Source organism: Grus americana, chromosome 4 (assembly GCF_028858705.1).
Source record: "Grus americana isolate bGruAme1 chromosome 4, bGruAme1.mat, whole genome shotgun sequence".
Taxonomy (NCBI): domain Eukaryota; kingdom Metazoa; phylum Chordata; class Aves; order Gruiformes; family Gruidae; genus Grus; species Grus americana.
The window spans coordinates 55,252,679-55,279,432 of record NC_072855.1 but is presented as its reverse complement, the minus strand read 5'-3'; the positions used below and the strand labels follow the sequence as shown (position 1 = coordinate 55,279,432).

Sequence of the window (26,754 nt, the reverse complement as noted above, 5' to 3'; positions counted from 1 at the left end):
TTCTTAAGTGTTAACAGGTCCAAGTAACTTTTTCTGCACAAAAAATTGCTTTTTGCATGTCCAGACATGCAGGCTTAGAAGGTATCAAAATGGTCTAGTTTCTATTGGAGTTATAAGTCTTAGACTGCACTCCTAAGTGATACAGTTTCACAAAACTTGTATAAATCTTCTTTTTGTATTTGACAGATTATGGCTACTCTTGAAGTCTGCAGCAGATGCTAACATGAATGCACTTCGGGTTTGGGGAGGAGGAGTATATGAGCAAGATGAATTTTACGATATTTGCGATGAAATAGGAATAATGGTAAAAACAGTAAACACAGAATACTTGAAAACTGCCAAGAACTTGTAAATAAAAATCCACTCTAAATGAACGAAATAAGAAAATTAATACATAAGTTCTAGCTATTTTTCCAAAGGACATGGTAGAGTACCAACGTGAGAAGTCAGATCAACCTGATTTTTTTTTTTTTTAATTTTTATTTCGTTTAAATTTCTTTTTAATTTGAATGCTTCCTGATTACTGTGACTGTCTGTTGAAACTGGAAGTGATATTTTGGAGAATTTATATTAGAACCCCAGTTTGTATTTTCTCTTTTAACTAAGGCTACAACTCTGTTCCTCATCCATCTCCCCTTCCCCACCCAGAATCTCCCTTTCCTTTTTTCCCCACTGTCTTCCTCCCCGCCCCTGCTCTCTCTTACATTTCCCAAAATCAGAGCAACAGGACTGTAGCTTTAATTTGCTGTTTTGTAGCTCTTTTCAGACCAAAACTGTCATCTTTATATATTGTACCTCTCTCCTAGTTCTACATTTCCTACTCTCTTGTGAAAGAATGAGGGAAGAAATGAATGGCTGAGGGACTGGTACTAGTGATGTCACTTAATGTCACTAAAGATGTTTCCACTGTACTGATGAGCATGATAGAAGAACTGTTGTGGACTGTAGGCATCAACAGGGACTCAGTCAAATAGTTGTGAAACAAGTAGTGCATGGGAGGGAGTTTATTTACAAGATCAAATAATATTTTTTTTCCACAGCAGCCAGACTGTGGGGCCCTGTAGCTGTGTTTAGGACTTTCTCATGTGAGAATAGCCCTGCTGAAGAATCTGAGTGCTGGAGTATATGCCCCAGACTGAGAGCAAAGGCCTTGCAATCTGACCTCAATGAGGATTTAAGGCCTGCTGTATTAGAGTTTTGTGCTTTCCGCTACCTCTGAGTTATCAAAACACCAAAGTAGGTAGTCATGCTTTTCTCTGGAAATTGATTTCATTTCTTTTAAAAGTATTTTCTCCTTTATAGCAATAGCCGAAAGGTTTTGGGTTTTTTTTTTTTTGGTTCAAACTTTTCAAACAAAAATATTTCACTTGGCCTGAAGCCAAGTGTGGAAGGCCTTATCCAAAGGGCCATTTCGAACAAGCTGTAATTAAGTATAAATGTAGCTGTAAGGGGAACACCTGCTGCAAACACTGATAATCCTAGATGAGTACCTTTGATTACATGAGCTTGGAGGCACATATTAATAAGTTTTGATGAAATAGTGACTAGATGAGTGAAGGTCAAGTTGCATCTGCTGTTAAAATCCCAAGAAGTGTGTTTGGTCTTACTCTACACCATAAAAAGGGAAACAGAATTGATACCTTGCTGCCTTCTGCTGCGTGTGCTTAAAAAAAAAAAGAAAAAAGTTCCATCTATTTTAGTCATCTGAATGAGTGTCCTGATTTTCAGGGCTTCTGAGCACTTACAGTTCTTTCATTTTTGACACTAAGCACCTAAGTAGGCCACTTAGATCTGTGCCTGTACAGTGCTCAATGCAAGAGTTAGATCTTATTTAGCAGCCAAAATAGCAAGTAGATGCAGAAAATCAGACCCTTATTCTGGAGGGGGTGGTGCTAGAGGCTTTTGGTTTTGTTTCTTCTGATGGTCTGGCAAAGGCTTAAAAGTGCATTAGAGTCAAACTGTGCTTAAGGAAAAACAGTGATAGCTCACTGAGGGAAACAGCAAGAGAAAGTTTCTTTCTATAGAGTTTTGACTCTACACAGTCACTGAAGGATTCTAAGTGATTCTTCAGCAAAAGCTTTGCTTTTTTTGTACGGTGCTAGAAGTGTAACAACTATTAATGGATCCATTACCTCCCACTGTCCTGTTGTCTACCTTCAGTTTTCTTAGGGAACGTACACTGAAAAGAGTCGTGGAAAAGCATGTTCTTACTGCAAGGAAAATGCAATTGTATGCGGAGCTGATCTGGTGCTCTCTATTGTTTATGTAATATGGTGTTCAGAAAAGCATCCTCTCCTACAGAGTCCTTTGGGTTAATGTGCTCCTTCAAGAGATCTTTCCAGTAGCATTTGAGATAGTCTACCAGGAGTCTCAAAGTTACAGCAATTTAAAAACCAGGACAGGTGAAACAAGAAATCTTGCTGATCTCATTGGGCTTCTTCCTTTCCCCTTTTTTTGTAATTCTTCTACTTCGAGGTATGAATGGAATTCATTGTTGAATTGAAAGGCTTGTTGTTCTCTAGCGGTATCTACTTGATCTTTCTCTTCAAAGAAAGATCACTGTGTTGTTAGAGGATCTAGTCTCTTTTTGCCTCTCTAACTTGGTAAGATTTGCTCTTTTTAAGATCAGTTTGTGCATTTAGTATGGAAGTATTTTGTTAACAAGTACACTTAAGTGGGCTCAATACCACATCAGAAGAATTACTGTCTCTTTCTAATAAGTAATGGGGATTTGGTGTTATACCTGCAAGGTAGTAAATAGAAAGTTGTTCTGTTCAGCTGGAGATTGCCCTACGCTCACATTTGAGGAGTGCATGAGTTCTAATTATTCCCCTGAAACTTATTGAACTCCATCTACTGAGCAATATTCCACTCATCAGTGAAGGCTATCAGGATCTGATTCCTAAGGGTAAATACTTTGTAACTCTGATACTGAGGAAAACCACAGTGGAATATATACATATTGAGCCCCATGGAGAATGTGATTGTTTTGGTGGTACTTCACAAGACTAACAAATAGAACATTTCAGTTTAATTCTTTTTGAATTAAATAACTTCTATCTGATCAAAGGATTGTGCATCCAAATAACCATATATTTTTCAAGTATGTAAAATGATTTGCTAACAGATTTTTTTTCTTTTATATTTTCTTTCCTTTTCCCTGTAGATTTGGCAGGATTTCATGTTTGCTTGTGCGCTATATCCAACTGACCAGAACTATTTAGAATCTGTAAGAGCAGAAGTTTCTCATCAGGTATTTTGTCTGTGTGTCGAAACTCTATTTCCTTTACCTATTTTTGATTGACTGACTGCATAAGTTAGCTTTCCAAAAATGTTTATGTGGAAGTGTTTGTTACTGTACCTTTATGTAGCAGACACAAAATGTAACCTTGCTAAATCCTCTTTAACTACTTGTAGGAGTAGTCAGTCGAGCAGAGGTATAGGCCTTCCTCATGTCCAAACTGCCTTCTTCTCGAGGATATTTAAGAGCATTCAGTGAGAGTGAGATCTAATGATTGCAGCACGCCTTAGTACAGAATTTACCCTTCACATGTGGTGGAGTAAATGAGGATGGAGGCACACGTGCATATGGTGGATAGAGGTCGGCATATTAAGTTTGCCCCTCTGTAAGTGTATATTACAAAAGTTTGAGCCTGGTGGAGAGCTGAGGGAATAGTGAACAGTGTGGATAAAACAAGGAATTGTAGGTTCAGCATATGTCATATACATGTAGACTTGTAATTCAAGTAGTAATAAAGTGATATTTTTTTTAAGAGAAGTAATCTTGCTTGACTTCTGAAACTGTAAGTTGTGTTTCAGGTAAGGCGCTTAAAATCCCATCCATCAATTATTCTGTGGAGTGGTAACAATGAAAATGAAGCAGCAATTGCCGGCAACTGGTTCTCCATACCTTATGCTGACAGAGAAGTCTATATTAAGGACTACGTGATGCTTTATGTGAAGAACATCCGAGAAATAGTTCTTACTGTAAGTGATCTCAAGAAACTGTAGGAGGATATGGCTTGGCAAAAGTGTTTAATGTTTTCAACTTGAGCTTTTTTTTTTTTTTTAAATCCTTTTGGAAAATGAAAAACAGCACATTATTGAGGAATTGTACTTTCCAAGCTCTTGTAAACAACTCTCTAAACTCAAGGGTTATCCTCAAAGTAAAACAGACCAGCAAATTACTTATATCTCTAATGCTTTGTGATATGTAAAGGAAGACCTGAGAATGTAATAGATCTTGCTTCTTTTTTCCTTCCTATTTTTAATACCTCCACAAATGCCTTCACTTCTGGTAGACAAAAATCAACTTACCTATTAATTAATCTAGATGATCAGATTTCCCTTATCCTGATTTTGTTGAAGGGTACTGTAAGAAGAATTTAACAACCCTCAGGCCTTTTAATAGCAGTTGAAGAAATTTATAAAGATGTTATTTCTTCAGTGTGTTCTTCCAGTATTTGACTTAAGTTTTTTTGGCTTAAGCAGATTAAACAAAAGCTATGCTAAACATTGTCCTCATGCTGTGTGTAGTCATTGTATTGTGTGTTTTTGAAAAACAGACTAATGGCATTTTACAGTAGATGAAGGCAAAATAAAATATTTTGAAATAAGACTTAAACTGTGAGCATGCAGACCAGAAGCACCTGGAATCCCTCATGAAGACTATGGTGATTTGTCACTACCCATTTTGCACAGCTTTTGTAGTTTTATTTCTCTCCCTAGAAGTATTGCAGTTATTTAATGGAATCTGCTTTTAACTAACTTTTATGTGCTTATGTGGAGTAAAATTGATTTAAAAGTCCCAAATTGATGTCACATAACTGCATAGGGATTAACAAATAATGCTTGAACCACAGGTGATTATTCTGAAGTCCCCTGTTAGCTAAGAGACAAAATAGAGCAAGAGTTTTGTCCAGTTAGAACTTTCTTCTTCAACAAGGGTATGAGTTTTTGTTAAGATAAAAATGCTAGTGGCCTTTTCCTACCCAGTTATCCCTTGTATAGTATGATCTTACTGACTTCAGGGTATGATAATTTTAGTCTAATTTCTGTCCTTTTCAGGATGAGGTACGTTTCATGTTATGAGGCTCATGACCCAAAGTTTCTCTTTGCTAAGACAGGCACTCAGCATGTAGGTGACAGAAATATTATTGCTTGTTATTGGAGGTTACTGGCATTGTCACAGTAGCTGTACTCTGAGAATTTAGAATACCTTTCTACTGGAAAAGTTGAGATATGAGGAAACAAAAATGAAGCTCGGTTTGAAAGAACCTGCTGCAAAGGATCCCATTCTTGAGGGCAGTTATGCATTCTAAATGGTAGTGGTGTCTTCTATTCCTGCTTAACATCTTGATTCTAGATTTCTATATTTCAGTTAGGTGTTTGGGGTTTTTGGTTGGTTGGTTTTGGGTTTTTTTTGTTGTGGCTTTTTTTTTTTTTAACTGAGTTGTTTGTAAAGGTATGCTGTGGTGTTTCTGTGATTACCTACATGAGTTGGATATGCAGCAAAGTGAGGAGGTCTAGCTTGGTACTATTTTTCTAGTTACAGTTCACTTGTGCAGTGTTGCTGTCCAGGATGGACCTTCTTTTATTTGAAACCCATAAAATACCTATGTTGAGCATCAGAAGGAACCATGCAGTGAAATAATTTCAGGTCCTGTGTAATACAAGTCAGCTGAGGAAACCTGTAACTACTAGCAGTACTGGATTTTATAACTTAAAAAGACTTCTAAGTTTGAGCTAAAGACTTCAGGGAATCCAGGGTCTCATGTAGTAAATTGTTTCAGTTAATTATTAATTACTCATGTTAAAAAAAAAAAAAAAAAAAAAAGATGGGGAACAGGACTATTTCTTAAAATGGAGCACATGTCTAAGTGCTTAGCTGTATTGGAGCCAATTGCTGTAACTTGTGACTGGTAACTAAATCAGGTCTCTATATTACTACAAGTAGGGTGCTAAATGAATTATACCTGCAAAAGGATTCCTTCAGTACTTTGTAGGGTACTGCTAAAAGATTTAGTATATTAAATCTACTGAGGCTATAAATAAATGCAGCTCTGAACAACTTGAAATGTAACCCTTCTTATAGTTTCATCTATCTTAACACTCAGAGCCAGCCAAAGTGACAATAACCTGCAATGCTACCATGCAAGCATTAGTGGCAGAATACCTTGGCTTCGTTAGGATTAAATTTAGGTGACTACGTAATAAGAAAGGGGAAAATCAAGGCCTTGTTCCTGCAAAAACACTGAAAAAGTAATGATTTTCCATAAAGAAGTCGCAGTAATCAAATATTAATGTTCCTTGAGTTTATTTTTCACAAGGCACACTTTAAATAGCTTTCATTAAGAATTTAGAAGCATATAAAGATAGAAAATCTCTTGATGTGAGGAGAGAATCCCTTAGAACAGCAGAGCAAGCAATATCATGCCCAGCTGTCCTCCAAGAACATAAATAAGAAGCTAATTAAGCAAGTAAAGATGATGAATGTCAGGATGCAAAGGGAAATGTTTCCTAGGTGGTGACTCAGAAATTTGAAAAAAGCATGTTCTCTCCACCCCCCCTCCCCCCCACCCCCACCCCCCTTTTCAGAATGTGGTCTATGTATTCAGATGATAAAAGCCAATCACTTTTTGAGGGGGTTGATTTTTTTGTTTTGTTTTTGTGGTTTTTTTTGTAAATCCCAGGAAGATAAGAGTCGTCCTTTTGTTGCATCCAGTCCCACCAATGGCTTGGAGTCAGTTAAAGAAGGTTGGCTCTCCCAGAATCCTTATGATACCCATTATGGTGACACTCACTTTTATGACTACAGTAATGACTGCTGGAACTGGACAGTGTATCCTAAAACTCGTTTTGCTTCAGAATATGGATTTCAATCCTGGCCTTCCTTCAGTACAATTGAAAAGGTAAGGCTGGGCTTCCACACCTTACTGTCCCCTGTGCTGTCATTTAGTGAGGGCAATGAGTTTTTTCCCAACCAACTACAGCATCTGAACTGTAGCTGGGATAATACATTGTTACATGTGATATGGCACAGGTGGGATAGAGGCATGTGCTGGTGTAGAGCGATGGGACGAAACTGGTCTTTTCCCTCTTCAGCGTTCAATGTATTTACCTTGATGTTGCAAGAGCAACCGAGTTTAGATGAAAAGCTATTACGAGACTATTAATTTTAATAGTAATTCTATTTAATGTATGGCTTAGTAATGATTGCCTAACTTCTGTTTCCTTTTGCTGTGTGTAGGGATGTGTGTACATTTAGAAACAGAAGAAACATGACAAATGCTGAATTCTAAAATGTATTGATTTTTATAATTTTTACCAATTTCTTTTACTTAAATAATTTGGTTTTTATGTATTGCATATAAGAGGATTTGGCTTTGTCTCCTGTTAAATTTAGATATTGTGTATCTTATTTATCCAGTTGGAGCAGAGACATACTGTGCTGTTTGTCCATTTGTTCAGAGACACGAATATTGTGTTGATATTCATGCATGCAATAAAAGGAGTTCAGAATGTTCCTTTCATTTTGCTGGGCAAAGTGTATTATCTGAGACATAATCAGTACATTCATCCATATTAATAACAATGAAAATCATTAAATCCAGCCTAAAAAGGAACAAATTTAAATAAAAAGATTTTATAGAGACTGTAATTACAAAGAAAACTTGACAATAATGATAACTGTATGAGCTATGCTGCATTGTTGTCCTTAGTTGAAAAAAAACCTTGTTTCCCGATTTGTTTGTTTTCAGAGGCAGGTTTTGAAAATATACACATTATTAAAATTTATAGCCTTACTAGCTCCTGTAACTTTTATGCCTAAATGTTTTTGACTAGAGTACATTCTTCCATCTTAATTTAGGGTGTTTCTGATACGCTAGGAATGCAAGCAAACCTCTGAGGTCCCTTGGCCAAACTGAACCTTAGGACAAATAACTTAAATGCTGTTGAGCCAAAAGTTGTTGTTCTGGGTTCAACAGCAATGTCTGTTTTCATCTATTTGTGCAAGTAGTATAAGCAAGGCGTGTTTGATTCAAAATCCTTGCATGACTGCATGAGGCCCTATAGAAATATACTACCAATTTTAAAGGTTTTGGATGATGTCAGCAGGCTGTAATGGATATCCTTTCCTGAATATCCTGTTGGTCATTAAATGCACATTTTGCCTTTTCATTCTGATTTCTTACTTTTGTGGGTTTTTTAAAGGTTTCCTCCACTGAGGACTGGTCCTACACTAGCAATTTTTCTCTCCATCGACAACACCATGAAAAAGGCAATGATCAGATGCTTCAACAGATTGGGCATCATTTCAAGCTTCCCCAGAGTACAGATCCCATAAAGAAGTTCAAAGATATGATTTACCTCACTCAGGTAACAATGTTGTCTTCAATATAAGTAGTTGTCAATACTTGTTCCATTAGATACTGTCAGCCGTTAAAACTGGGCCTATTCTGCTAGGTAATATTCAATCATACAGAAAGTTTCAGCACTAAGCATTGGAGAGTGCAGTTTAATTTGGAACTAGTTTGTGTCTCACTATTGGAAAGAGACTCCAGTTTTCATCATATAAGTGCTGGAATACTTCTTGGGAAATTTCCCAGAAACTTGCTCAACTGGGAGAAAGTCTGGCTGCGTGTGCTACCTTGGTCCCTGTCCCCAGGTGGGCCCACTGCTGAAGCTGGCTGGGGATGCAGGGATGTGCTGGCCTGCCTTGGTACAGGATTGTTCCTAGTGCTACTCTGTTACCCAACCCTGGAACAGGGAGTATGTTTTGCTCCTGACGTGGCTCCTGTGGGCTTACTGCTTTGAATTTTGCCACAAGGAATACATGAGCTTTTGAAACAAGATTGTTTCTAGAGAATGCAGTTCTTGGGGAGTGAGACTAATAGTAGCTTTTCTTTTTGTTACGGACTCAGATGCTGATATTTTAGAAAATCTGGAGGGGTTTTTTGGTTTATGTTTGTTGGTGGTTTTGTGTTTGTGGGTTTTTTCTCCAAATCAATAGGTTATATTTTGCTCTTCATCCATAGTAGTTTACCTCATGCTTGTTTCTTTCTTCCTGATTTCTATGTGACTTTTAAATGATGTTAAGTAACTTTTTAATGCTTTTAGGCAAGCTTAAAGTGCTGTTACTTTCTGTTGTGTTCCAAGAATTTCAGAAACAGTCTTGGTGGGAATAACTGCACATTCACTAGAACTGCTGTCAGCAAGTTTTTATATAAAAACAAAACAGCTGGAGAGCTTTAGACACTGATGACAAAAGAACAAGGATAGATGATGCTGTGAAATTGAAAACGGGTAAAACTCGCACAGTGAGGTCCTGATTCAAAAAGCTATGAGAATTTCTGCAAAATAAGGATAGCAAAAAGGATAAGGAGAGTAAACTTGGCTCTAGCGGTTAACTAGAAGTGTTACCTTTACTTTTTCATTTGTCTTAAAGAATAACTTTTTTCCTTTATTTTGAGACTGACTTTTAATACCTCCCCAGCCTAGTAACATGCTTTGTGAAGAAAATAACAGGCTGTTTGGTTTCTGTTGAGAATTTGGCCAATGAAAACTTCTGAAAAGTCTTTTTTTTAAAGACAAGGTGGAAAAGGAGAGAAGAAGTGGGAGTGCAGATGAAAAAAGGTTGCTCTTTTGGTGCGCAATTTTGAGTATATACTGGGAATTTGTGTTGTGTTCAGTGTATAGGGATGTGGACATCATGGTAATGTATACTGGAGGTAGTGCAGCATAACATCATTTTGAAAGTCTTGGGGCTTTTATTTACATTAATTAAAAAAAAAATTAATTTTTTCCCTTCCATTTGCCTTTCAAAGACCCTGTTGCCCAGTGATATTCGCTGGATGGAACTCTGGCCCCTTTGGAGTTTCTGTAAAGATACTGCTTGTAAAGCTGCTGGGAGCTGCTAGGAATAGATCTCCTTCAAGCAGAGGCCCACTGCACTGCAGGTGTTTTGAACTTGAGTCTTCAGGAGTATAAAGATACGTGCCATTGCTGTGAAGTTTGTGTTATGTGTTAACACACACACGTGCTTTGAAAGTAAAGTAAAATACAATACACCAAAATTTTCCTTTTTTTTTTTTTTATGTGTTTGACCAAGGTGATGCAGGCTCAGTGTATAAAGACAGAAACTGAATTCTATCGTTTTAGTCAAAGTGAAATAATCAATGGAGAAGGACACACAATGGGAGCCTTGTACTGGCAACTCAATGACATTTGGCAGGCACCTTCATGGGCTTCCTTGGGTAAGTTTTGTGACGGTCTGGTAAAAAGCACCAACTATCAGTCTTGTTTTGTTTTCCTCATCTGGAAGTATCAGAATAAAAAGTATGGCTCTGCTGTCTCTCTTGGGCAACTTTGTAAACCTTGAACATGTCTATCCTTTAGAAATGCTTTCCAGAGAAGTGTTTTTCAGGGTCACCCTAATAGTCTGTGGAAGTGGGTAAAGAACAAAGCAATTTTTTTCCTATGGAAGTTTTGCTGTTTAAGTACAGACTTAGCAGCTCCAACTCTTACCCTTATTTTAGCAAGGTTTAGTTTATGGAAGTTAAAATTGTATGTAACTCCCAATTTCTTAAAAATATATTTTTTTCATTTAAGCACTATTGTAATTTCTCCCAAGGAAATATCATTAAAGCCAGACAAAGCTGCCTGTTAGGAAGCAGTGATGGTTAAGATAGAGGACACAACCCCCTTGTGAGCTAAACCTTCAACTACTCTTGCTTTTCTTATGTAGAGCTGGATCTTCCTGAAATTGTGTGTGAAATATCATCCAGGTTTTTCCAGAGAAATTGTGCACTTTTTGCAAGTTTAGTTCTCTTAAAATTAGAAAGATCATTTCTTTTAAAATTGGAGACTTCCAAGAAATTTTCTTTCTAAAAGGGCCCGGTCCTAAAAATCCTCGATTATATTTATTGGCTCAGCTGTACAGATGCGTATGTGTACCCAGCCACCCTGGGTGAGAGTGGACAAAGGGAGCTAGTGGGACAGGAGGGTAAGAAGGAGCACCCATGTATAATTATGCTTTCCATAATCCCAACAAATTTAGTTGATTTTGTTCCCCGTGGTCCTCATGGTAAAATGATCAAAACCTCTCTCTTCAGTAGCCAGTAGTGCACTGCCCAAAAGCTTTAGAACTGTGATCCTGTTCTGAGCAGGATGGGATTTAGTATGTAAAGGCTAGGCATCTAGATTTCTTCTGTAGTCAATTGGGGGAAAGATGGTTATCTCCAGAGTGTGAGTCATTGTGTCCTTAGCAGTCTACTAAGTGGGATGAAGTATCTTCTCCCTGCTGAATTTGATTTTCATAGAACTTCATATGACACCTCTCACCCAGTGTAGCTTCCAAGAAGCTCTTTATAGGAGATGACTAGCTGAGATTTGGTGTCTAACTCAGTGTCAGGTGAGGTGAATCACTCTTTGTGACTAAATTATTCTGCTAATATGCACATGATATCTCCTTATACATTTTTTTTCCTTTTAAACACAAAAATGGAGTAATTGGACATACAGAGATAAGTCACCTAAGCAGTAAGAAATAGGGGAGGAATGTGTGGTATGAGGTGGCCATGTTTCATGTTCCCAAACATTTTGACTAGAAGTCATTTTGAAATGCAGAAGCTGTTCTATGGCAGCTGTATAGGACTTGAGTAGATTCTCTTTCAATTTTAGTTATTTCTCTCATATTCTGTTTTAGAAAATCTTTATTTAAGAATTTTTTGTGTGAAGAAATGTGAGTGAACTAGAAAAAGCTAGGAGTTACTGTGACGTTCTTGAGCTGTCCTGAGAACAAAATGCCCTTTGGCCTTGCTTTAAAAAAAAATTAGCCCACCCCATCCTCCCCTTCTTTCTCTGGGAGATGTTTGTCCCACTCCCTTTTTCTTTTTGTCTTTTTTTCTCTCTCCCCCACCCCCATTCATCCAAGCAAAGTAGCTGCAACCAACAAAGGAAACCAAACCAGCAGAAGAAATGGACTATTTTATTTAAATGTTAAGGCAGTGGTCCAACTATAATGCTTATCTTTCTGCACTTTCTAGACTTTTATTAGGAAATGGAATATCCCAACGTTAATTTTTATGATTCTAGCAATGGTTGATGCTCTTAAAGTTTAAGTGCCTCAAGAGAAAAAGATGTTTGGAAAAATGTCTCTTTGTAAAGACAGGTGTATTGACAGATGAAGTGATTGTGGAGACCAGAAATGTCTTTTTAAGTACAGAGCTGATGTCATTGTAGAAAATATATCAAATACTTGAATTATTCATATGTTGTTGAAGTTGGTTTACAGAAAAGAAGCTCAGCAGAGATACAGCTGTCCCTTTGTTTTGTTCTATTCCCTCAGTGGAATGAGGAAAGGTTTAATATTCATTTAATTAGGTAGCATAGTAGAGGGATTTTTGAAATGCTAATGGCTGAAATTATGCAAAACTTCAGATAAATTAGTTTTATTTGCACTTCAAAAACACATTTGTGCATGTTGTTAGATGGCACAGTAGTATCACCAATGAGTGCTTCTTATTTAAACCTTATTTCGCAGAGAGCCATGGAGGGACTTACATAATTTCCTGTACAAAGCAGAAGTGTTTCCTCATGAAATGGAGAGGGAAGAAGGTAGCAAATGTTTCTTCTTTTAATTTACTTTTAAGATGTTTGCTAGGGATTGAATGAAAACACAGCACAGAACTCCTGCATAGTACTTCTGTCTTCAGTTCAGAACTGAACACTTTTACCGTAACTGGCTTTTGGTTGTTAGCACCTAGTCGTGGAGCCCGTTGTTCCATGTTGAATGCTTTAGCATCTATGCAGTGTGTTTTGGTGAAAAGCATGGCAATTTACTTCACTCCCACACAGGTGTCACCTTGAGGTACCCAGCTCAGTTGTTGTGAGATTCCCTTGAACAGATAACTGGCTTTTGTTGCAGGCTCAATATTTAGAGTCCCCGGTGAGCTGAAACCACAGGCTATTATGGAGAGTAATAGGTCTGAATTCATGAGACTGAGGTGAGGAAAGAACTAGCAGCATGTTTCTCAGGTTGCATTTAATGGCGTGAAGTGATTAATTTAAAATCTGTTCCAGGGAGAACTGTTTGTTCTCACTCCTGCTATCAGTGTAGAAGGCTTGAGAAAACAGTCAGGAAAAAAGAGTACTGGGGTCTCATTCCAAACCTAATTTTAGGTTCCTGTTCTGAAGTTTGGTACTGCAGAGAGTGCAGACCCCATGTTACTATCAGGAAAAATGTAGGGAACTTGGATTTCTTTAAGCATTCATTTAAATGTGGGGGGAGGCGGAGAAAACCACCCCAGGGCTGTTTTAAATAGCTTGAGTGTTACCTTTGAGCATGCATGTCTGTAACAGGAAAGTTTAAGCCCAGAGATTTCTCACGGTAGCTACCTGATCTCCAGATTTCTTGCATCCATTTTTGGGGCAGAGGGAGTATTTTATGTGCAACTTGTCTATTTTTAAATCAAGAAAGATGACTCTGGTCTTAAGGAAATCAAGACAACAGATAAGCTGAAGAATGTGGCTTTTATTTTAATCAGTGAGCTTCAGTTCTCCATGTTGTCTGAAGTTACTTCGACAATTGTATTACCAAGATCCTGTTGCTGAAAGACCTGTGTGAAACTGCTCCAGCAGTTGAACTTTGTTCTTCAGAATGGCTCTAGACCTTTTGGGATGGGAAATATCAACCTTAAAAAGCTGATCTGAGATAAGCAGACTAGTGATGTTTACAAACATCCCAAACCAATAGCTGTAGTATTTGAACCTTAGAACGAGTTTTGAGATGGTACAAACTTTTAAGTGTGTGGTTTGTTTGCTTTTGCTTGTTGGTTGGGTTGTTTGTTTGTTTGTTTGTTTGTTTTTCCCTGCAGAAGTGTAATGCCAAGCTTAGTCTGAGTTGTTTTCTCCACTCCATGGGTTTCTTGAGGATCTCTGTATCTGCTGCCTAGGTAGCAAACCTTCTCTCTTTCCTCCCGTAACCACTGTAATGTAGTTATGTAACCCTGCTAGCACAGCAGAAATTGAGGGTAGGGCCCATTCGAGAAGAAATGAGATTTTGTATTACACTAAGTAACAGAAACTGCTCTACTTCAATTGCATTGTTCATTTTCATATTTAAGACAGTTGAAGTCTAGATTTTCATCATGTAAATGAAGCTGAGGAAAAAATTCAAGTCAAGAGGCACTGAAACCTCAGCCCATGCTGGGTAACTTGTCTGAGCTCGTGGTGGGCTCTGAGGCCTGCAGTGAGCAGCATCTATTGCACTGACAATTGAAATTCCTGAGAATCTTGTGGCAATCCTGAGGGCTTCAGAGAGTTCAGCCCCTCCCAAAGCCTGAGGTTAGGCACAATGCCCATTTCTCGTACAAGACCCACTGCTTTTATTTTTTTAGATCAGATGCTGCCCCATAGTTTACTCTGTTTCAGATAATCCATTCCCAATCCAAATGTCTTATCTTCTCAAGTTTCATGGCCCTGAAAAGTAATTTGTTAGCACTCCCTGTTTTTGGCAGAATTGTCCTTTAGACCACCAACATTTTCTGCCAGGAATTGTCCTTGGAATGCAAGAATGTGGCTTTGCTCATATACTGAACAGCACCAATATGCTGAGTGTGTTCATCCGTTTATCAACAGTCTGTTTTGAAGAAACTCAGCAGCCTCTCCTCTCTTTTCTTTCAGACTTCATCTCTTCTGTTTGCTTCAGTGCTATTAACTTGAATGCCAGTGGTGTTTTGTTGGCAAATCTGATCTCATAGCACAGTTGAATCTTGTGTGGGTTTTCCAGGCAGATACAAGCTTTTCTTGCCTGTTCTCCAAGCTAGCTGGCTGTGAGCTTGCTGAAAACAAGGTGATGTGCAAAGCGTGAAGCTGGAGCTAATGCATTTTGCTCTCAATAAAGTTCATTCATATCTTTGGAGCGCAGGCAGAGCATGTGCAGGTCTGCCTGTGAAAGCCCCAAATGCACCCTTTAAAGACTACATCACTGGATGAAATCTTTAACTATGAAATATTTGAAAGGGCTAAGAGCTTTGTACAAGCACCAAAACCACAGGTAATTAGTTACAACAAAAACATATTACTGGAAATATTTTTCAGCATCTCTGAACTTTAAACCTGCTGTATAAAACAAAGAGCTAGAAACAAGAATGTAACTGGTATCTAACTTCTCTTTCCTTATGAGACAATGCAGCTGACTTGCTACTTCTTTTTAGTGCCATTTCAATGACTAGATAATGGTTGAGCAAAGACAGAGTTAAAATGCTGACAGTGGGTGCTAAATGGAAAATTAATAGAGGAAGAAATGGAAGCAGGTTTTCTTTCAAAATGGTTGTGTAGTGGTGTTGCATCTGGCAAAATTGCATTTTTTTTTGAGAGGACACAATGTTTGATGGCTTTTCCAGTTTGTTAATGGCAGACTATCCAAGTATTCAAAGTAATGACATACAGCTTTCCATCAAATAGGCAAAGCGAACTATTTGGCATATGTCTACATCATGTGTCTACTAAATCCCATACAGTAAGCATTGTCTCTAAATCTTGGCAAATTCATTTTGCCTAACTCAGAGCTGTCTTTGGTTTGAGAAGTTGGCTTTTTGTCTTCATTGCTATTGATGCTTCTTGAAGGGAGAACTGAAAGAGGAGGACTAGAAAAAGGGAAAGAGAACACTTTGTCTAAGCACCAAAAGTCAGACTTCATTGTCTTTTTACAGTGGTGGTAGTTTGTGGCAATGCCACCAATGCCCATGTGTTTGTCAGGATTCTCAACAACATAGATGCTCCAGCTGCTTGCTTAGTGTGTAGGATGCTGTGTCAGTTTTGTTAATGTCACTTGTGCTTAAAGCTTTTTTAAAATTGAATAACAGCATAGCAATGATGGGACCAACACTTAAAAAATGTGACCTTTTTGCGGGGGGCGTGTGTGGAAAAAGCTTGAAAGAGCATCAGAACCCTTCTAGAGCAGAGTCTTGACTGGAAGAAAACAAGAGTAACTTTAGTCATTCTCTGCACCTGATAGAGATGAAAAAGGGTGGAGGGGAATATTATATTGCCATTGCAAGACCAGAGAGCACAGGAAGGGATTATGGCAATCTTGGATTCAGTCTGAATCTTTCTCCCTTTTAACCCTTTTCAGAGTATGGTGGCAAGTGGAAACTGCTCCATTATTTTGCCCAGAACTTCTTTGCACCACTGCTGCCTGTGGCCTACGAAGACAAAGGTGTGTTGTACATTTATGGTGTGTCAGATCTTCATGTGGACCACAAGCTGACTTTGAGGGTAAGTGACGCCTCTCTTGCTACTCTTGTGTCCATCCTGCAAAAATGTGAGAAGCTGAAATGAGTACATCTTTGTATAGACAAGCTTCAGTAAGTCCATGCTCAAACACAATGAGGTGCAATTCTTGTTTTTAATCTCCTGAGGGGCGATGTTACCCTTTATTATAGTAGTGTGTACTGCTTCACAGAACAAGGAACTAATTGCCTTGCTTATAGCCTGTAGGTATGGGTCTGAAATTAACTATTCTGTTGAAATCTTAAAGGGATTGATGGTTAAATAGAAGAAAGTGTGAAAAATGGTACCTCACTGCTTAACAAAACTGTTCCCTGGGTGTTAGAACTAGATTAACTGAATAAGTGTGCGTAGGAGGAAAATTGTACCATTGCTTGCCAGTACTCGAACTATACTGCTTTGGGGAAAAGAACTAGATTATTTTCTGAAATATCAACAGAACATCTAGGTGTACTTTAATTGCAATGTCACCATTTTACAACTGATGCCTTAACTGATGCCTTAACTGTTTTCTGATAATGTTGTAGAAACTGTTAGGATTTCTTAGACAGTATTTGGGCTGCTGAGTTGTCCTATAGAACACAGTCTTGCTTTTCAATTTGTTACATGTTGTTGCTGTTGATAATATGGCAACCAGATCCCAAATGAGTTTAGGGGCCATTTTGCATACTATTCCTGATGTAAAGGGCGTCCCATGTGAAAAGGCTGGGAAGGGTGGAAAAATAGACGTAGAGACCTGGAATGACTCGCTAGCCGTTTTGGAACTAGTGGTATGAGTGTGTCAATTCCTAGTTCACTGCTGTGTCTGGTGGGCTGCCATGAATTTTCAGATTTATAAGGTTACTTATATATAGTGTAGAAAATGGTTGCAATTTCTGGATGCCAGTTCTTAGAGTAGGACTGCACGTAATGAAATTGTTTATTTCTGGTCTGAGTTACTGTAACAGACTTAAATTCAGATTCTCTGATAACATCAGAGAAGCATTGGCAGTAGGGTTGTTCTGACAAATACTCTATTTCTCACTTCAAGCAAATTTGGAACTTAAAAGTTTTGAAAGGAGTTAAGATCTGTTCCTGACTACAGACCCCTGTTAAGGTCAAAAATAACCAAAATTGTATGAAGAGATAGGCACTTAATGAGAATTACAGCATTCTATCTGCCAAATTATGCTTTTTCCTTTTTATTTAACATAAGGATGCATTCATAATGCATGCGTGATCTCTAGGAATGTATTTTACTGTATTAATATAACTTCCATAATCCCTTTTAAGATGATGCAGCTTGCTTCTGTTTAACAGTGATTGTGCAGAAGCTCTAGATTACCCAGTTGGGTTACATCAGATAACACTGAGCAATCTCAAGAAAATCCTTTATTTGACTTTTTTAATCAGGAGGGGAAGAAAGAGTCAACAAACTAGTCACTCACTAATTCCATTTCCCGGCATTCCCTTGGCAGGAATTGGCAACCCCCTCCTCTCAAGGAGCCTGCAAAAACCAAAAAGCCTTGCAGATCAAGAACAGCAACAGATCCAGACTGTTTGAAACAGACTTTCTGTTAGGTTTATATAATCTAATTATTATGCCATATTGATTGTTGAAATCTTTGTGAAGTTTCTTGCTAGGTGGAAAACAGCTGGTACTGCCAGGAGAACATGTCTTGCAATGAGCGATCTGAAACGTAGGATGTTGGCTTGTTCTCACAGATGTGACTTTTCTTCTAAGCTTTGTGCTCTCTCAACATGCTTGATAGGTTGTTGTGCATGCCTGGAGTTCTCTGGAGCCAGTATGCACCCTTGCCAAAGACGGTGTGACTGTTAAAGCACAAAGTGCTGTCCCCATCTACAAGGAGTCCATAAACGACTTGCTGGAAAGATGCAGAAATTGTACCAGGAAGACCTGCGTTATTACTTTCCATCTTGTAGGAGAAGATGGGCTCCAGAGTCCTACGAACCATCACTTCCTTTCATCACTAAAGGATGCTGTAGGATTAGAAAAGACCTGGCTTAGTGTAAGCATCACTCATGCTAAATTACTGTATTTGGTTTTGCTAATCTTACTGGTTTGAGTTGTTTGCCTGCTATGCAGTGTCTGATTCCACGTAATGTTCTTTCTCCTTAGCTGTTGCAATTCTAGCTTCCATGTTGAGTTCAAAATAATTTTTTTTTCCTGTGTCACAGTATGCATATCTAAATAACGCTAGTGGGTTTTTGGTGGGGGTTTTTTGTTTTAAATAATGAAGTCTCCATTTAACTTGTTTTGACTGTCTTTGACCTTGACTGCTGTATCATTGTTCCTTTCATTCTTTTTGTCTCTAGGTAGCAAATGGCATCACGGCAAGTGTTTTGGCTTGTAAGGCAGTACTGTATGTCAGTACTAGGTGATGCTAGTTATGTTGAGTGTGGAATGTGTTATTGTCAGCAGTATTTCCTCTTCAAGTGCTCAGACTCTCAGATCAGTGTACTGTTGCTAACATGCAATATTGCATGCTCCTTTCCCCCTCCTGGAGGGCAAGGATTTGCAGCTAAGGGTTCTGATTTGCATAATAGTGATTATTTCTTAATATCTGGCAAGTATGTCAGTCTTCTGAACAGGCACAAAAAGCATCAGTGTTGTATAACACTGTCATTTAGTCAATTTGCTGCTTTCCCTAGATCTCTTCCACTCCTAGCAAGCGTGCTCTATATATAGAGAGCAAGCATGCTCTGTATGCTTGTGTGCGTGCGCACACATTTTGTTAAGCCTCACTTCTTAGCACGTAAATCTTATTGCAAAATTCTTAATCAGCAGATTGGCAGGATGGGGACCTGTGTGTTCTCACATTTGGCTTCCAAACTGCAGCTTTGCTCTTTAGAACTAAACTAAACAAGGGGGCAATAGAGGTCTTTAATCTCTTTGAATCTGGACCAGCATAATTGCTTTACAAAAAAAAAAAAAAAAGGCCAGATTTTCTCCTCTTATCTCTTTCATGGCAGCATGGCCTGCCTCCTGAGTATACAAAGGGAAGAAATCAGCCTGGTTTTGTGTTTTGTGTTTTTTTTTTTTTTTTTTTTTTTAGCTGGTGGCACAATCTGGAGTCTGAGTCATGCTGGGTGTTTTTTGTGGATGACATCATCAATAATAAAAGCTCTGTAACTGGAGCATCGTTGGGAAATTTCACTCCTTTTTCCCATGGCTTCGTTGTCTCTGCAATACTAACTAATAAGGATAGCTAGCAAGGATAAATGCAAAGTGGTTATTTTAAGAAAGTATGCAGCTGTGATTTAAAAAAATATTCTGCTTTATGAGAAGCTGGTGCTTCTATACATAGTTACTAATAAACTAACTAGACTTTCAAATACTTTGCTAATCCAAGCACTACTCTTCATAGAATTGCTGTTAAAAACCATGAAGACTTTAGTGTTTCTTCAGAAAACATAAAATGTAAATGATGTGTGCTTTTTCTTAAAAATGAATAGTGTTGTTTTTCTTGTAAGCGGGATGTGATTTCTGCACTTAACATAATTTGTCTGCTTTTTAAGTGTAGTTAATTGGTATTTTAAAAAGATGTAGCATATTTTGTAATGATGAATGAGGAGTGCTGCATCAAAATGCATCCTGGTTGTGCTTTTAAGCCTCTCTGAGATTAACTAATGATAGAACTTAGATTTCACAATATAGCTGCCTCCTAAATGTAATGTAAGGACTTCACGGCCATGTTCCATTAAGATGAGGTGACCTCCTGTGTTACTGTGGTTTTTGCCATCTTTTGCTTCTGTGTATTTCTAGTTTAGTAGCTGTGAATTTATAAGTTAAGTGTGTTGGTGAAATCTCTTTCACTGCAGTGAGTGTAGGATACCAGTACTAGGTACAAGTCAGATTACTATTTCTTTGGTTATTTTCATAAGATGATGGTAGAGTGATAACACTTGAAGGCATTTTTCCACAATCTGTAGTATTCTGTAGGAAGGCTATAATAACACTTGCAGTTTTTTGCATGATTTTTACATATTAATTGTCTTGATTTAACCTTTTGTTCCAGAAGAGATTTCCGTAAGAGAATAGTAACTTTGATCAAATATGGTTGCTCAGTCTGTTTACTGATATGCAGGTCTTGCCCAGTTTGGGTGTAACTGGGTGGTTCTTTAACATGTGTGTTTTAATTTACTTATTTATTTCTCTTCCAGGCCTCTGTATCCCAACAAGATGACATTTATATATTTGTTCTTCAGACCACTGCAATTGCTCCTTTTGTTTCTCTGGATGTAGGGAGTATAAAAGGCAGATTTAGTGATAATGGTTTCATCATGACTGAAAAGAAGAAAGTGGTTGTGTTTTATCCTTGGGAACCTACCAGCACTGAAGAATTAGAAAAGTCGCTAACGTTGACCTCTCTGGTGGATGTTCTCTGAGGAAACTTCATTTCCTGTTTCACTCCTTATCTAGAAGCAAGAGGAAAAAAACTAGAAGAATTTAACTGAAGTTGAAGTGATGTACAATTTGGACTGAAGAACATACTGTCTTTTCCTGTCGTGTGTGAATTTTAACTTCTGGTTCAATGTAAAGATATCCACAGCAAAGCTTGCATATAATATATGTGGTGCATTGAAAGTAAGGCTTTCTCAGGTAATGGAAAAAATATATCCCATGTATAAAATGGGAGGAGTGAGTCAGTGCAAGAGAGCTAGTCTGAGCTCTCCAGTTAACGTGGATTGTGAATTCATCCTAACTAAGAGGTGACAGAAATATGTACCTCCAGACTATGGTTGTAAAAATCCATATTTTTTCTGGTTTCACTATGCCATAAGTGGAAATTCATCTTAGGATAACAGCAAGGTATGCTGGGGGCTAGGGAGAAGGGCAGGGACTGAAGCTGGGGCCACCTCCACAGGTGTTCCCCCACTTGGAGTGGTTTGATCTATCTGCAGCCAAATCAGGAGGGCACTAGTTCTACCCTTTCAGATCTATGGCTGTCACTCTGTCAGGTGTCCTGCCTGCCTCCTGCAAGGTAGGCTTCCAAATAGACATGAAACCTGAGCTGTCTAGTCAAGCATCAGGCAGATCTGATCCCCCTTCTGAAAGAGGAATCGAGTACGAGACTTGTTTTCTTCTCTCTTTTCATGCAACGTGAGCAATAATCTTGAGAGCTCTGCATCTAGCATTGTCTCTTCCAAAAGAGGTGCAGTCACAAACCTTTTGCTGCTGCATGAGATCCTCTGTAATGTGGCATAGTACGAGATATACCTGGCTGTGGGAAAAGGAACGAGGAGAAGAGTTGACCAAAGGTGCAAAGAGAAAGGAGGCAGTACAGGGAAGAAATGGTCATGCGAGAGGACGACAGAGTTAAAAGTGACTGCTTTTTCTCTAGTAGAAGCATGGTGCAGGGGCTGCTGTTCTTAGACATTGCTGTACAGCCATTCTTCTACTTCCTGGCATTCCTCGTGAGTAGCCCAGTGCTCCACACTGATCATCTCCTTCTAGAGGAGGAGTTGGCTTAGCTGTGTTTTCAAGCAAATTGTGTCATAATTCTGTGTTGGGTGGGTTTTTTTGTCTTTTGTGTGTGTATGCTACCTTTAAAATATGGACATCAACAAAGGAAAACCTCAACATCTTAATTTTGCTTCTTTGTGTGTGGGTTCCCCATAGAAGACACTGTTGACTCGTGATTAGATCTGGTGGCATGTTGAACAACTTAGTCCATACAGAGTAATGGTGCTTCACCTTCTATTCTGAGTATGTGGTGGGGTTTTTTTGTTTGGTTTGGTTTTTTTTTTTAAATGTTTAGGTTTCCCATCGAAATGTCTCACTTTGGCATTTGATACAAAGAAAATGAGCTTGCTTCAGCATGGGGGGGCTGTGGAGCTGAAAGCCTGAGGGTTTGGCTGTCAGGAAATCCAGGCCACTCAGCCCTGGGCCAATTGCTGAACATTGGGCTTGTCTGTCAGATATGGTTTGAAACACAGCTGGGATCTTGCTGGGGTTCCACAAGGATCCTCTCACGGTCCAAGCAAGTACTAATTGTCTTGCAAAGGACCTAGCAGAAGCAGCGCTTCATAGAAGGAGGTGTTAGAACAAGCTCTACTGTTGATGTCCGCCTTTGTAGTAAAAGCACCACATGGGTGATGCTTGCTGGGGGTCAGGAGTGCACGTGAGGAGAGTGACTTGTGCGCTCCGTTGGTCAGTTAGAGAACTTGGAACTGGGAGTTGTTTCCTGCAGCAATCACAGTTTTAATGGGCAAAGAGATGAATACATTGACTGATGCTTGGCCATCTCCAGTCCTTTTTGAATTGAGCGTTTACCAAAACTGACATACTCGTGAGCAGGAGGAAAAACTTATAGATGAAAGGGAAATGATAAATGGAAGCTGCTTGCAAATGTGTTATTATGTCACCAAAACAACTAACTGCAGTTGCATAGGAGGGCTTTTCTGACTCAGAACTTGTCCTAATTGAAAGAAAACATGAAAGTAATCAAAATATGAATGTGTCTGTGCCAATATATATAGGTTATATAAAATTAACAGGGAAAATGACAGTAACGAGTAACAGAAAATGCATGCAATTGATAGAGGAATTTAAAAGTTATCATCTGAGAGGCATTGTGGGCCAACAATACAAGAAAAAAAACCTTCAGTTTTTTCCATGTCCTGGAATCAAAGCAGCAATAGAGTCAATATAAGGTAAGGATGGAAAAATGTGAAGAAAACATGGAATAAATATTGCTTCAGTGTTTTAGGGAAAGGGTGGGTTGGTTGATGTCTTTATCTTACATTGATGTAGAAATGTCTATTTCGGCAATGTGTAGATAGAATTTAAAATGACAATTAATAGTGTTAAATAAATAGAACTCTGACAGAAGTACTTGTTTCAAAGAAAATCAAGAGGACTATCTGAAGATTGATGATACTTGTTCTTGGTGCATTTCAGAATATGAGTGAAGCCTGAGATGTAGAAAAGAGCTTTTGGATCTCTAGAAGCCATAAAACATGAATTTGGATAACTATGACCTTGTTCAGCCTGTCAAGAGTTTTAGGCAAAATCATGAAAGAAATTATGTGGTATGTGATCAATAATTAAAGTGGCTATGCACCTAATGCCTATCAGCACTGTTAGGCAGAAGAGCATTCTTCTATAAAATGTTGGGGTTTTTGCTGTTGCTTTCTGCAGTTACCAGATTGACATAAAAAGGTTCAGGCAATTTTTTAACTATTGTTATTTTTGAAGGTCAGAAGCTCCTTAAAGAGTGGGTCCATTCTTTCTCACTGGAACACTTTAATTCAGCACTAGGTGCTGTTATGAAAGATTAGCAACTGGTTAAGCCAAGTGCTTGAGCTTGAAACAGAATTTAATGGGGGAGGTTCACTGCCATTATTGTCTTAATATCCTTAATATGTTCTTTTGGTTTCCTGGTGTTGTAGTTGGTATGTATTTATAGATCCTATTTTCTTCTCTCCCCCGTGCAGCAGTGGCTGTAATGTGTACCTTGGTGAATCATTTCCCCATGGTACTTTTGGTGTTATGTACTGTACTATACTTGATTACATTGTTCTGCCTTTGTCTCCGATTAGGGCAAAGATAGGAATGCAACAGTGAAGAGCTCTTCAGAGTATCCATTGTTGGTATCTAAACATTCATCTGTAGCTGTTGCAGTACTCCGTGGTACCTGTGTTGCCAGTTCTATCCGATGGGCTGGGGATCAGCAGCAGGAGCGTTAGGAAAAGCATTTGGTAAGTGTCTGGTGCTTCTCCCCAGTATCATTAAACTATTGGTGGTAACAGTAGAAGGGAATGGCCTCATCAGTATTCTTTCAGGGTGCAGCCTTGCCATGTTTTGTTCAAGGGTTACTGGGTTTGCTTCTGCTGATGGCTTTGTTTGCTTCTGGGCTCCCTCTGGGCTGTTCTCCACAGATGGCAAATGGAGCATTCACAGTTCCCCTCAGCAGGAGCCATTACAAATGCCCTTCCAGAACAGAACTTGAGAGCAGGTTTTGGAAGACAGCTGTATGGCATTGGCTAAGTTGTCCTAAAACTGGCAGAGATTTAGCTCTGAAGCCATTCAGGACCTGCAGAGACCATTTGAGCTTTAGAAGGCATGTCTTCGTTAGTACTTTCTGCTACACAAGGAAGACTTATTTTGCTCCAGTTTACTGGAGCACTTCCTTGGAACCCTTTCAAAGTTCTTCTACATCTTTTCCAGGAAAGAAGCATGTGAATGTATCTAAAGTCCCTCTCTCTTAATAAGTGTTCATAGCTCTTTGTTGTTACCTGCTGTTTGCATACCTTGGGGCCTGAAGAATTTTTCTGCTTTAGAGGCACATCTGTCTTCAGTACTTTTATTAGTCCCCCTTTTGTTTTTGGAGATGTGTTGCAGAGATCGCTTCAGTGACCTGTACAGTGTCAGGTGCAGAGGAACAGGCCAGGGACTTGTTCTCCGTAAAGGACAGTTCAGTTTTGTAGCTTATGAGGCAGCCTTTACATTCTCAGAATCACAGTTTTCTTTCTTGCCCTCTGAGCGATAAGTTGTCATCTCAGAAACTTTCAGTTTGAATATTTGAGGACATGTTCCAGTCAAGGAATCCAGTTTACATAACTCTGCTTTCCAGTCAGATGTTACAAGGCAGTGAACTAGAAGCCCCCAATTTAGTTTAATTAGGGTGGAAAAAACAAAACTTAAGTGAAAATTACAGAACCTTAAAATGACTTGGTTTTGTCCCTGCCAACATTAATGAAAGGCCATCTTACTGTAGGAACTAGAGTTAGTAAAGACCTGTAAATGTTGCTTTTTATTATTAGTGTGCATCACAGCTAAAATAGAGGTGTCCTTGGTCTAAGCAACCACAGCAAAGGAAACATGCTGCAGCATGAAGGGAAACAACAAACCAAGGTCTAGTCGGGAGGAGGGTGGTGAGTCTGGTCACTTGCCACGACCTGTTCTTGGCGGGGGGGGGGGGTGGGGGTGGGGTGGGGTGTGTGTGTCTGCTTTTGGAAGTTGATCTTGAGCTTTCCTGATGGGCTCTGTGAGTGCAAAGTGATTCAGTATTGCTCTTTCTTTGCATGGGTTTTTTACTTGCTGGCTGGGGACCTGGTTGACACTGTTTAGGGAAATGGCTGTGGTAGAAGGGACGTTACCCTTGCGTATTAGAACCACTGGCCTGTGGATCAAGTCAGGCTCTGCGGCCCAGGGCAGATGGGTAATCCAGAACAGTAGCTCTAAATAAGAATGAGTGCAGTCTGTCAAGCTGGTGGCCTGGTTGGGGAAGCATGCCATTGTCAGATGCAGGAGCCAAAAGTTTCAGTCCTTTTTCATGGTGGTGAAAAATCAAAACCTCAAATGCTGGCCTTTGATACCTGTTTGCAGCCATTGTGATTGTCAGACTTTTGCCAGCATTGCAGCTTATCTCTCTTCTCTTGTAGTAATTCTCCTTTGCCTGTTGTAAATAAGCTAGATAGTAATAGTCTGACATGCTGGCCCTGTGATTCTGTCTTTACCAACTAGCATGGGATACACCAGGATTTAAGCATTCAGCACAGCAGGCTTCAGCTCACTTCCCCAACAACTGTAAAGGAGCAATGGTGTGAGCCAGCCCTCAGCTGGTTTCCTGTGAAAGAAATAATGGGAAGCTTGATCTCTTGTTATAAGAGTTGTTCTGTGGCACTGGTAGGAAGCTGTAGCTGGGTTGCCCAGCCTCATCACTGGTGAGGAGCTGAGGATAGCAGGGGAGCTTCCATGAAGAAGCAGGCCCAGTATTTAAGACAGCAACATGGTTTGTAGCCATCTGCTACCCATCCACAGCTTTTGGTTTGTACCACAGCCAAATGTAGTTTCTTGTCTGGGATGCTGAAGACAAGGAGATACTGAGGTGATTGCACATCTGAAAGAGAAGGGGGGTGCTAGTCATGCTCCTGTCTTTCTGGCAAACATCACTGCATTAGCTAGCCCAGGGGGGCACAATACTACTGTGTCCATGTGCACGTGAGCGCACGTGTGTGCTGACGCAGCTGGAATGCTGGCAAGTGCCACAGGTTAACTGATGTTAAGTCACTCACAAGTGTTTTCCCTTGCAGTGTGTAATGAAGCCCACTGATGTGCTAGTGCTCTTCTGTATTATGAAAATAGCAAGGGTAAATGGCTGGTTGAAAAATTTCTGTAGCAGTTGCTTTTAAATGAGTCCATGGGGAAACCTCTACAGGCTTTGAATAGTGTACAGACTACAGCCTAGTGCTAAGTGGGGCATCAGACCACTTCATAACCCTGATGGAGAAAAGCAACTCCTAAGTAATTAACTTGTGCTGTCTTTTGCTTGTAGCTGCAGGGATCTTTTGAAGCCATCAAAAGTTCAGACCACACATTTGGCAGTTACTCCAGAACCACTCTACTGTAAGAGAAGGTTGTGTGTTCCAGAAGAGCTGAAAGCTGTAGATGGTAGGTGAGTATTGTCCATTGCACTCTGAGCTAATGAACAGGCACCACCATTCTTGCCCCTT

At 39.2% G+C, this 26,754-nt stretch overlaps 1 protein-coding gene across 8 annotated transcripts in view; it reads left to right on the top strand.

The window, feature by feature from the left end:
- Positions 1–20,715, top strand: part of MANBA (mannosidase beta) — a 59,975-nt gene extending 39,260 nt beyond the window's left edge. For 5 of the 8 annotated variants that reach the window (XM_054825657.1, XM_054825653.1, XM_054825655.1 and 2 more), the window contains 9 exons: positions 187–304; positions 3,167–3,253; positions 3,820–3,987; positions 6,693–6,911; positions 8,215–8,379; positions 10,112–10,256; positions 16,139–16,281; positions 18,045–18,302; positions 20,458–20,715. In XM_054825657.1, coding sequence (XP_054681632.1) covers positions 187–304; positions 3,167–3,253; positions 3,820–3,987; positions 6,693–6,911; positions 8,215–8,379; positions 10,112–10,256; positions 16,139–16,281; positions 18,045–18,302; positions 20,458–20,682 — 1,528 coding nt within the window. In that variant the 3' untranslated portion in view covers positions 20,683–20,715. Of the gene's footprint in view, positions 1–186; positions 305–3,166; positions 3,254–3,819; positions 3,988–6,692; positions 6,912–8,214; positions 8,380–10,111; positions 10,257–12,544; positions 12,619–14,685; positions 15,059–16,138; positions 16,282–18,044; positions 18,303–20,457 lie in introns of those variants that run through there. The other 3 variants (XR_008577157.1, XR_008577158.1, XM_054825658.1) reach the window with 3 other exon arrangements.
- The last annotated feature ends 6,039 nt before the right edge of the window (positions 20,716–26,754 follow it).